Source organism: Physeter macrocephalus, chromosome 5 (assembly GCF_002837175.3).
Source record: "Physeter macrocephalus isolate SW-GA chromosome 5, ASM283717v5, whole genome shotgun sequence".
Classification (NCBI taxonomy): domain Eukaryota; kingdom Metazoa; phylum Chordata; class Mammalia; order Artiodactyla; family Physeteridae; genus Physeter; species Physeter macrocephalus.
In genome coordinates, this window is record NC_041218.1 from 20,193,713 (window position 1) to 20,206,015 (window position 12,303).

Below are 12,303 nucleotides of genomic sequence, written 5' to 3' on the forward strand. Positions count from 1 at the left end.
GCAGGCGGACTCGGGGTCACTGCGCCACCAGGGAAGCCCTCAGCTTCCATTTTAAGGTCTTAAATTCTGAGAGGCTCCACTCAACCTTTTCCAAAGGCAATACTATCCTTCTGAGTTGCAGAGTCTGGATACAGAACACAAATACAGATATAGTTAAACTTAATTAAAAGACTGCCTTGTAGTTCTTGTGACCGCATTAATGGTCCGGACCACTGCCTAGATTTTAAATGATGATATCTCATTCTTGCCCACAGTTTAGCATGTCCATTTCTAGGCTTTATTCCCTTTCTCATACAAGCAGCTGGGATTTTCTATCTTATGTCTGGGCTTAAATAACTTCCTACCAAAACCATGTTGTCCTACAGTGACTTTCTTTTTCATATCAATTAAGGTTATTCTTCATTCTAATTCTACCTCACAACATATACTTTCATATAAAAAGTCACAAAATTATTTTAGTTAAATGGTAAGTAATGAATGTTACATTACTCAATGATCAAGCCCCAACAACTTCACTTTAACAGTCACACATGGTTATCTCCAATTACAGGCAAGAAAAATGAGTTAAGAGCTCGATCAAGCACCAACAGAACAGCCGAAACTGGGGCGAAATGTAAAGTGTTTGGGCGCACATCACAACAGAGACAAGTATCTGTGTTTTCCCTTCAGTTTACCTGCTTCTATGATAAGCATGAGATGGATACTTAGTATCTTTAAAGAAATCTGGTTATCACCTCATCTACGTAATACAGGATGGAAGAAACACTCAAATTCAAATACTACCAACAAGCATACGGCCCAAGTTCCCAACTCATATCCATTCATATTCATCTATTCTGGTGCTGCTATAACAGTCATTATGACAGATACTCATAGAACCTATAAATTCTGAGGTTTTCTAATGCAGTAACATCTCATTTGTTCTCAACAGTAAAAGACAGCCCAACTATTTTACTTATACACATAACTGACATGATCAATCATACATGGTATTTTCTTTGCACACTTAATCTCGAAAAAACTCCAAGTGGACTTGACTGATATAAAGAAGTCTGGAGCATCGAAGAAGAGTCAAATCTATCTGTCAGCTCATATTATCCTCAAGGACAGAGAGTCTACCAACAAGAATCCATAAATGAAAGAAATACCAAAATGGGAAATGTAAACAGTTCCGTGTTCTCAAGCTTTAAAAGGCAACAAAGCATGAATGTGAACATCTTCATCTGCCTTGGCCCCCACTAAAATCTATTCTCAGTATGGCAGCTAGAGCAGCCCTTTTAACATGTTAGACACATCGTGCCGCTCTTGTGCTCAAAACTTACAATGATTTCCACACACCCACAGTTAAAGTCCAAGTCCTTACGGTGACCAAGACCCCACGTGACCTGACCCGCTCTGCCACACCCTCCCCACTTCTCACTGTGCTCCAGCTCCACCCCTGCTGCTCCCCCAAACTCCAACCGTGTTCCTGCTTGCTTGAGGATCTTTCTGTGCCTGCTATTCCTTCTTCCTGGGGTGCTTTTCCGGACTCTCCCTCACCTTCTTCTAGTGTTGGCTTGAATATAACCTCAGGGAAGCCTTCCCTGACCACTCTGTTCAAAACAGCAACTCCCTAGTCTCCTTCCTTGCTTTTTTTTTTTTTTTTTTAAGCACAGCATTTCTTACCATCTGTTAAACGCTCTTACTAATTTATAGCCTGCCTTTCTTGACTAGAATGTAAACTCCACGAGGACAGGAATTTTTGTCTGTTTTACTCACTTCTATACCCCAGGACCTAGACCACTGCTCAGCACAAAACAAACACTTAATATAGAGACTAAATCAATGTGGCTAAATATCATTTATTTGTTTTCCTGTGTCTTCCCACTAGCATGTAAGCTCCATGAGGACAGGGACTGGTATTTTCCATTACATGGAAATCTAAAACAGATTTCAGTATGGAAACCACCACCAGCACACAGCTGGCACTCAACAAATATTTATTGAGTGAATCCTCGTTCCATTCTTTTGGCAGAGAGCAGAAAGAAAATTTCAACTCAGATTCACACATTCTCAACATCTTGCTTGGCTCTGAAATAATGTAAACCAAAGATTACTGAATCATCCCCATTTTTACTTTAAAAATACACATACCTTTATTTTGTATACAATCTAAAGTGCAATTAAAAACCAAAACTGACAGGCAAAGATTAGTGAGGAAACATCAGTGTTTCCCTGGTGATAAGAAACAGACTTTCACAGTACAAATTATACAATAAAAACAAATTCCCTTTCATTTTTCCCCAAAATTTTCTTCTCCCGTGTATCAATTATCAAAGCCTTTCTTGAAAAGAGATTTAGCCCTTTATTTTTCTCTTGCCAATATTGAGGCTAGTTCATAACACTGAGTTATGTGACATTTACTTTCTTGACAACTGTCTGATATAATAAAAAAAAAATTTGTTTTGTTGTTTCCTTTTGCTCAAAACTCCAGCATACCTGAAAATGAGGAGGACGGTGAAAAGACTGGCTACTAAAACAAATGTGAAATAATCAAGATGAGACTCTCTTTTTCAGTACCAGCAAACACTCTTTGTTTGGGCAAAGATACTATTGACTCAGAGTGATAGGGAGTCAAGGCAGAGACCACTGCAGTGCCTCCCTTGAGATTAGGACAAAGTCCTTCCAGTCAAGCACACTCATTAGAAAACACCAATACCAAGAGGTCCTTCACTCTTACTGTGATTACCCGAGGCAAAGCCAGAAGGTCAGCAGCTCTACAGAATCACTTTCTGACCCCGCTTGAACTTAGTATATTGGGTCAAAATGGACTACAGTTCACTTTAAATCTAAAGCTACTGATCTATAGCTTTACCTAGTTTCACCGATAAATCCACAGGATGAACTCACCACTTGTAAAGGCTAAGAATTATAGAATTCCTTTTGAAAATGCCCAGTTAATTTTAAAATGTAAAGCGGTCACCACATTGCTTCAAAAAAGGTTAAGAACCTACTGATTGTGGAACTGTACTCTTCAAGGCTGAAACTCACATATAACAGCATTCTTAGACGAATCATTTAGGTACCTATTACCAAATCATAAGGTCTAGAAGGCAGGGAAGAAAACATGTGAGGAGACCATAGGCACAGCCATCACTGGGCAGGTACATCCAGAGAATTCCCGAACCAATCAAATAGCACAGGGCAGCGCACTTCAAATGGTCTATGCAGCCCTCTGGCCACAGAGGTGCTTGAGGGTCAGCTGCTGAGTGCTAAGGAGGGGAGCCGGCATGAGGCTGTGCATCTCTCAGCCCAATACCAAACAAGAGGCAACTGCTATGTTGGGGTTCTACAAAATATCTCATGTACAAAGAAATGGGGGGCTACTGCTTAAAAGATATCTGAAAACCAGCATCAAGGACCTCAGAGCAGGGAGACCAGAGTTCAAATCCTAAATTTGTTGAGTGGGGAACAGACATAATTCTGCCCGGCAAGGAATCAGTGCCCAGTAAGTGGGATCCATTGTTATTTATCAGAGAGCAGTAATACAAGGTATTAAAGGAGTGACCTTCAAAATACATAGCCAAGAACCACATGACTATGATGTGACAGTATATAACCTTCATTTGATCAGTTCATCCCTTGGCCAAATATAAAAAAAATACCCCTTATGAACCCACTTTATCCTTTAGGAGCTAAAGATGTGGCACCCAGGAACCAAAAGTTTTTCAAAGACCAACCACAGAAGGAAGGGGGGAGGGGAGGGAGGGAAGGAAGGAGAGAGGAAGGAAGGAAAGAAGAAAGGAACCAATTTCTGCCTTGCAAACTAGGAATAGAGACACAGATGTAGAGAACAAATGTATGGACACCAAGGGGGGAAAGCGGGGTGGGTGGGTAGTGGTGGGATGAAATGGGAGATTGGGACTGACATATATACACTAACATGTATAAAATAGATAACTAATAAGAACCTGCTGTGTAGCACAGGGAACTCTACTTTGCTGCACAGTAGAAACTAAAACAACATTGTAAAACAACTATACCCCAATAAAAAAAAAAAAGAAGGAACCAAGAAGAGGGAAGAAGGAGAGGAAGAGAGAAGGGAGAAAGAATAAAAGAAAAACAGCTCCAAAATATGAAAGATAATTATAAAATAAAAATTAATACATGCTTGTCACTACTAAAGAATAATATTCAAGAACTTCAGTATTCATAAATATTTACGTTTAAATAATTTGTGAGTTAGATTTTCTTCTCAAAAACCACCAAGAATGTACAATGACTGCAGAGAAATCACAACCAACTTCAAATGGGGTGACATACTCAAAACCAAAAACTTTCATTTTCAACTGCTACGGCAATACACGCACACAATGTGTGACATGAGCACAATAAATACATTTAATACATTATAACAAGAGCCTCTAACAATAAAATGCCCTAGAGTCTTAAAACAGCTCCTCTTTTAGGCTTCCTCAAGTTGAGGCCATCTCCTCTGTGCCATTTCACACTGCAGTGAAAAGTAATGGCAGAGGGGCTTCCCTGGTGGCGCAGTGGTTAAGAATCCACCTGCCAACACAGGGGACATGGGTTTGATCCCTGGTCCAGGAAGATCCCACGTGCCACAGAGCAACTAAGCCTCTGTGCCACAACTACTGAGCCTGCATTCTAGAGTCCATGAGCCACAACTACTGATCCCGTGTGCCACAACTACTGAGCCCACACACCTAGAGTCCGTGCTCTGCAAAAAGAAAAGCCACAATGAGAAGCCCACGCACCGCCACAAAGAGTAGGCCCTACTCACTGCAACTAGAGAAAGCCTGCACACAGCAAGGAAGACCCAACACAGCCAAAAATAAAAAAATAAATAAATTTATTTTAAAAAAAGAAAAGGGGCTTCCCTGGTGGCGCAGTGATTGGGAGTCTGCCTGCCGATGCGGAGGACACGGGTTCGTGCCCCGGTCCGGGAGGATCCCACGTGCCACGGAGCGGCTGGGCCCATGGGCCATGGCCACTGGGCCTGTGCGTCCGGAGCCTGCGCTCCGCAACGGGAGAGGCCGTGGCAGTGAGAGGCCTGCGTACCACAAAAAAAATAATAATAATTTTAAAAAATAAAAAAAATAAAAGGAATGGCAGAAGCCAAGGATCAGACTTAAGGGAGAAAAGAGGCAAGGCCAGATGCCCTCTGTGATCCTCTGCATCCTGGCTTTCCAGAAACCTGCAAAACTCCTGCAAAGCATCCGTATGAATCACTCGTTAAGGCTGTTACCACTACCAGGGCACCTCCAAGCTATAACACCTGGACTAACGGTAGATGCAACAATCACCAGATATTAGAAGGATGGAGGCTCACCTGCTTTATTTTGTTTCGGGAGTTGGTGATGCGCTCTGTGATGCTCTGGTACGTGCGAATGGCTGTCGTCAATTCTGTGTAGTGCTGCACGATCAATTCATCCAGGTCACGATCACACTTCTCATAGGCTTCTTCAAGACGCCCCTTCTCATTTTCTCTGTCTTCAACATCATCACTGGTAGACAGGGTCCTGGTAAAGACAGAATATATCAAGCTGAGGCAAACTTAAAACCCAAAAGTAGACGAAGGATGAGTTAGTCAATGAGAGCACATTCACCTCACTAACTAGGAAATGAAAAAAGTTACTAAGAGAAAATATGAAACCGCCTGCACAGTAAATTCCAGTAGCCTATCTAAATGGATTTATTGGTTGCCAATCCAAGGAGTCTTTCTCTTCACTTTCCCCCTGGCATAATCAGGTAACAGGCAGCATGAGCTCTGCAAGAGCCTGGCTAGGTCTTGATTTGTTGGAGTGAATTCAAGTACTTGCATTCCCCTTACCAGTGACAAGTCTGGCCAATGAGACTTAAGGACTTCTAGGAGTAGTTTTCTTTTTCTTTTTTAAAATATTTTATTTATCTATTTATTTTATTTATTTTTGGCTACTTTGGGTCTTCGCTGCAGCGCACAGGCTTTCTCTAGTTGCGGCAAGCGGGGGCTACTCTTCATTGCAGAGCATGGGCTCTAGGCGTGCAGGCTCAGTAGTTGTGGCTTGCGGGCTCAGTAGTTGTGGCTTGCGGGCTCAGTAGTTGTGGCTCGCGGGCTCAGTAGTTGTGGCACACGGGCCCAGGTGCTCCACGGCATGTGGGATCTTCCCGGACCAGGGCTCGAACCCATGTTCCCTGCATTGGCAGGTGGATTCTTAACCACTGTGCCACCAGGGAATCCCCTAGGAGTAGTTTTCTTACAAGAAGGTTAACAGGAAGCAGGTCCCTTTTCCCAACACTGGGTATTGTTATACAAAACTAAGATAATCATACATTAGCCATACTATAATCCTGGAAGGGGAAGCCAAGAGAAATGCCAAGCTACTGCCATTACATCACTGGGCCACTAAAGCAGCCAACCCACAGCTGCCTTACCGAGGGACTCCTTGTTAGGGGAGATAATAAATATCCATTGTTTAAGTCACTTTCGCTTGGCCTTCTTTTATATATAGCCAAAAGCATACTTACTATAAAATTGCTTCTACACTGAGGAACCGCCTTCCAAATAGTTCATTCAAATGACCTGAATTTAGTACAGAGCCCCCCAGCGGCCTGAAAATAAGGTCACAGTCATTCTAAAATCCACTACAACAGATAGCAACATCAGCTATACTACAAGGCAGTTCCTGCATTTACTATTCTTCCAACAAGATTGATACGAATCAACAATAAGCAGGGAATGAGATAGATACCCTTATTAAAAATCTTTCAATAACTTAGTTTGATACATGAACCACAGATCTTGTTTCCTCTTTTATCCTTCTTGGATAATTTTTTTTTTAATTTAGTGTTATAATCAGTAACAAAGAAACCTTTTTCTCTTATCTGTTGGCTGCGGTAATTTAGTTTCATTAAATTCCCTCAGATTTGTCAGCTTATACATTCAGCATTCTTTACTTCATTTATCTTTTTTAATTTAGGGAGGGGGTAGTTTAGGCTCTCAATGATGGATGCAATCAATTATAAGTCCATCATTAGAACTGCTTTCAGAGATGGTCTGTCAGCGAATCAGTCACATATTCCCTTCCAGATTTTTGCAAGCAAAATACTGTACAACAGTCTTCTCCAAAACGTCATTTAGAGCGAAAGATCTTAATTCATGAGTCACATAATATATAAAACTTATCTTCCAATTTAGAAGGTGATTCAGCAGGCCGGTGTCTGACTTCAATCTAACCTCAAAAAAGAAGTTTGTAAATGTGTTAGGGATGTCAAGAGATGGGGCCCAGCATGAAATGGGGAGCAGGAGGGACAGAAATGGAATGAAGGAAAAGGCGAAGCCTGTGAGGGCTACAGGATACACTCCAGGCAACACACTGGGAACCCCAAGACCTGAAGGAAGGCCTTTACAATGCCAGATCCTGTGTCCTCCTCTGTCAACTGGTAAGCCGACACCAGACTACCTCCAAGCTTACTTTCAGGTAGAAAATACCACACAAGCATTTGACTAATAAAGGAAAGCAGAGTAGAGAACTCAGGGGGAATTTGGTTTCAAAGAGAGAGCTACCAATACTACTTGCAGTATTTGGCTACAGGGTAGCTAAGCATATCATCCTGTTGTTTCTGTGATATATAACTTTGCTCTTTAAATCTGAAACCTTCCAGGCTATTAATCTAAAGTAAAGCACAATCAGAAAATGCCTTCAATTTATCAAGTGTCCCAAAGGGAAGAGTTCCCAGATATTTAACTATTATTTCCCCCCTTTCACAGCAAATGGCCACAGACTTTTCAAAGCTACACTGGATCAGTTTGCCATCTTTACAACGCTTTGCATGATTTCCTCCCCACCACCGTTTGTGGAAGGAAACATGCCAAGCATTTCACATTGTTTACATTAACTAGTAGAACTACCATCAAGGAAGATGTCAGGCTGAGAGAGAGGACACGTTCTCAGGCATCAGTGGTCACTGTAACGCATTACCACAGCATTAGGAATCATTTAGAAAACAGAAAGGGTTACTAAAAAGAAGATGAGAGAGTAACCCGGGCCTATAGGGGGTTTTAGCTCCTATTTTCATTTTCAGAGAAAATATTTACGTAAGGAAATAGCCTGTGCCATGTCTGCCCCTCATTTGAAATTCATCCTCTTGATGTAAATTGGGCTGAATGACATTTTGCCTTTAGTCAAAAATACTTACATATGAGAACTCTGAGAGGACAAAACCATTAAAGTTTTTTTTTTTAATTAGAGAAAAGGAAGGCAGCGATAATAGCCACTAATATCTAGAGGCTGCACATTTTATAGAAAGTATGTTTAATCCTCAGAACAGCCCACTGGAGTGGGTCCTGTGGTTATCCTCCCTCTCCCTTTATTTTTTAAATAAATTTATTTATTTATTATTTATATTTGGCTGTGTTGGGTCTTCGTTGCTGCACGCCAGGTTTCTCTAGTTGTGGCGAGCAGGGGCTACTCTTCGTTGCAGTATGCAGCTTCTCATTGCTGTGGCTTCTCTTGCTACAGAGCATGGGCTCTAGGCGCTCGGGCTTCAGTAGTTGTGGCATGCGGGCTCAGAAGTTGTGGCACTCGGGCTCAGTAGTTGTGGCTCGAGGGCTCTAGAGCTCAGGCTCAGTAGTTGTGGCGCACGGGCTTAGTTGCTCCGCGGCATGTGGGATCTTCCCAGACCAGGGCTCAAACCCGTGTCCCCTGCATTGGCAGGCGGATTCTTAACCACTGCACCACCAGGGAAGTCCCCTCCCTCTCCCTTTTTATAGGAGAGGCATGAGATTTGACCTCCCACTTCATTCCTCCATACTGTCAAGAAATGCAAAGTCTGAGACTTTATCCTACTTAGAAGCTAACAAGTTAGCCTGCCGCAGTTTCACGGATGCTGGGGGAAGTCACAAAACTCCCGGGTGGGTCAGAAGCTCAGGACTTTATTAGTCATAGCACAGCAAGTAACACGAGCATCAGCATATTTGTAGCAGGCCCCCTGCCCGCAAGTCCCATGGGCATTGGAAGAATGGGCCCAAATGGATGCCTACACATGCTGAGTTGCTGGAGAGGAACCCTGAGCTTAAACATGCCTGCTTAAAGGCAGTAAACACGCCTGCCCTTTGCTCTGGAAAGGTTATCTCTATCTTCCAAACATGTCAAACAAACATCCTTGACAGTCTAAAACAAAGGGCACCCGTACTTTGCTCACAAGAACTTCAGAAACAAAACCTTGCCAAGGAGAATCGTCTCCCAACAAAAATGAAACCTAATTCACTGGGTTCCTCCGGGGACTGCACGGTGTCAAGCAATAGTAGACCAAAAACGAAGATTCATTTCCAACCTGTTTTCTTTTCTGCAAAGTGAGACCTGAAATACAATGCCTCCCACAATAAATATCTGCAAAATGAATGAATGATAGACCATAAAAGCAGGCTAACTCTAGGGAGAAAGTTCCCACACATGCTACCAAAACGCAGCAAAATTCAGTGTAGGATTATCCTACTTTAAGCAAGTCACTTGGCCTGAACTGAGAGCAGGGTAGAAGAGAACGTTTGTCGTCTAGCTCACCCCGCCAGCCAGGTCAGGAACTTCTCCTCGGCCTTCTAAGCCTCTGTGCAAGGGAAACCTCACTGGCCCACAAAGCCATTCACTGCAATTTTGAACTGCTCTACTTGTTACGAGGTCTTTTATTAACATAAAGCAAAATCAGCCTCTTTGTAATTTCTACCCATTGATCCTAGTTCCATCTTTTTCAGCAACATAAAATAAGTCTATTCCCTCTTTCATAAAGTCTCTCTTTAAATGGTAAAGGACTCTCTATAGTTTTTTCTCACCTTCAGCACCTCCAATTTCTTCATGTGTTTCTTCCACAACATGGCAGCCCACCAGCCTTGTTACCTTCTTCTGAAGTTCCCTTGAAAATGGTAACACTCACATAGGACTTACTACATTAATCTAAGTGGTTTATATATAATAATTTATTCCAGACAACACCTGTGGAGTAGGTGCCATTGTCCCCCCTCTTCTTACAAATGAAGACTGAGTTGTGCATTTGAAGCACAGAACTTTTAAGTAGCAGAGCCAGGCCTCAAACCTGGAGAGTCTGGTTCTTAAAAGGTTCCCTATCCTGTCTCAAGATGTGGTACTCAGAACTGACACAACATACTTCTAATATGGTGTGACCATCCAAACAGAAAGAGGTTTTATATCCCATAATATAGGCACTCTATTTCTAATCATGTAACCTAAAACTACACAGCATTTTTTTTTTGTAAATGTTGCGTCCAAAAATGATCCAAGATCCCTTTGACTGTAAGTACAATCTAGCTCTCACTCACCCTCTACTTGGGAGATTTTAAAACTAAATGCACAAATTTACATGCATTCCTGTGTCCCACATTTTGGGAAAAGAAGGTCAAAAATGAGGCACAGGATATTAATTACTGAGTGTCTATCATACACCAAACAATGCAGTGGTTATTTTGTACACATAGTTTGAGGTGACTCTCAAAATGGTCTGGTGAGATAGTATCACCACCTTTTTACAGATCAAGAAACAAAGGACTAACACACTATTGTAAAACAGTTATACTCCAATAAAGATGTTAAAAAAAAAAGAAACAAAGGAACAGAGAGGTAAAGTTGCACACATGCACACAGTTAACATCAAAAATGAAATTAAAGCTAAGTATACTTGATGCCAAAACCCATGCCCTTTCCACTATACATGCTGTGAAACGTACTTTCCTGCCTTCAGCTGCTGAGCTGCAGGACTGCAGCCTAATCAAGTTACAGCCCACATGTCAAGAGAGGAGTGAACAACTAGAGATGTCAACAGAGCACTTGGCAGCGTTTTCAGTAGTAACAGTCTTGAATCTGGACAAGAAGTTTTAAAAAGCATGAGCTAAAAGAAGACAGGAGCAGAGGAGAAACTATTTGAAGTTGCCATCCCAAGATGCCTTCAAGTTACTGAATCATTCTTTAGAGCTTTTTCCATTCCTATCTCAAAATCATTATGCTTTACAAACTACTGCCAAGTTCATGGATGAACATAAAAGCGTAGATTCCAGTTAAGCTGGACACAGACGTCTCTGGATCACTAAGAATTTTTCACTAAGACAGCTCTGGCATTTGCATGATGAATTACATCACTAACCATGACTAATTAATCCCAGAAAGGAATTTATTTACCCAGTGGACTAAAAGGACCACGGTACCCATGCTAAGCTATTGTTAACAACACCTCGTAGGGACACTTACGTTAAACGGTTCTAGCAAATTTACAACCACCAGCTCCAAGAAAGCCCTATAAACAAGCATAAAAACCCAGGGGAAATACCTGCAGGTCTAAAATGAAATTTGTCAGTTTCCTTTTTGATACCAGCTTCTGTATTTCAGTGTAGCTGGTCAAGTGTTTTGAAAGGAAAATAACTAGTCACTGTTAACTGGCTCCTTCTACGGAACAATTTTGCTTTCACTTTGGACTTAATAGAGTAATGGAGTCCAGACAGGAGAAAGTACACAAAAGTCGATATTACTCTTTAAAAAAGACAAAAGCAAGATCAAATAAAAGAAAAAGCACACCTTTGAAAACAGGGTTAGTCACCCAAAGGTAACCTATCACTCAAGAGACACAATAACCTCCAGTCAAAGGCAGAATAAGATGAAAAAAACAAATCTAGAATACTACCATTAGGAATACAGCAGAAGTGTCTTACCTCTCTGACCAAATAATGTCAAACATGAGGCGTCTGCACCTTTCAAGCTCTTTGACCTTGGGCAAGTCACTTAACATGTCTGGGTCTGTTTCTTTCCTTGTCAAACAGACAAGGTAAGAGAACCTGCCTCACCAGGTTATCGTGAGGATTGGAGAAGTGTGTGAATGTGCTTTGTAAAATATAAAGTGCCCTCAATGCGTGGGCTGACACGTTATTAGGAACAAAATAAATCATTTGTGAATCACAACATTGTCAGCCCAAATCCCCTAAAGCCTCCCCCAGTGGAAAATTCCTGAGAATACTTATGAACTGAGATCAGACGTTTCCTCTGTATTCCTGTGGTGCCTGGTACATTAAGAACTTAGATAAAGCTAAATAATGAGCAGCAGGAAGATGCAGGATCTGAGGAGGTCATGGAGGGTAGTTACCTGCCAGAAACAAGTGCAACTAGACTATCTCACACAAAAATATGTCAGTTCAAAAATCTATAGGAGGGCTTCCCTGGTGGTGCAGTGGTTGAGAGTCCGCCTGCCGATGCAGGGGACACGGGTTCGTGCCCCGGTCCGGGAAGATCCCACATGCCGCGGAGCGGCTGGGCCCGTGAGGCATGG

The 12,303-nt window shown here is 42.0% G+C and overlaps 1 protein-coding gene across 7 annotated transcripts in view; it reads right to left on the minus strand.

The window, feature by feature from the left end:
* Nucleotides 1-12,303, minus strand: part of EXOC4 (exocyst complex component 4) — an 869,227-nt gene that overhangs the window by 843,406 nt on the left and 13,518 nt on the right. For 6 of the 7 annotated variants that reach the window (XM_024130229.2, XM_028489724.2, XM_028489725.2 and 3 more), the window contains exon 2: nt 5,333-5,522. In XM_024130229.2, coding sequence (XP_023985997.1) covers nt 5,333-5,522 — 190 coding nt within the window. Of the gene's footprint in view, nt 1-5,332; nt 5,523-11,692; nt 11,795-12,303 lie in introns of those variants that run through there. The other variant, XM_024130235.3, reaches the window with a different exon arrangement.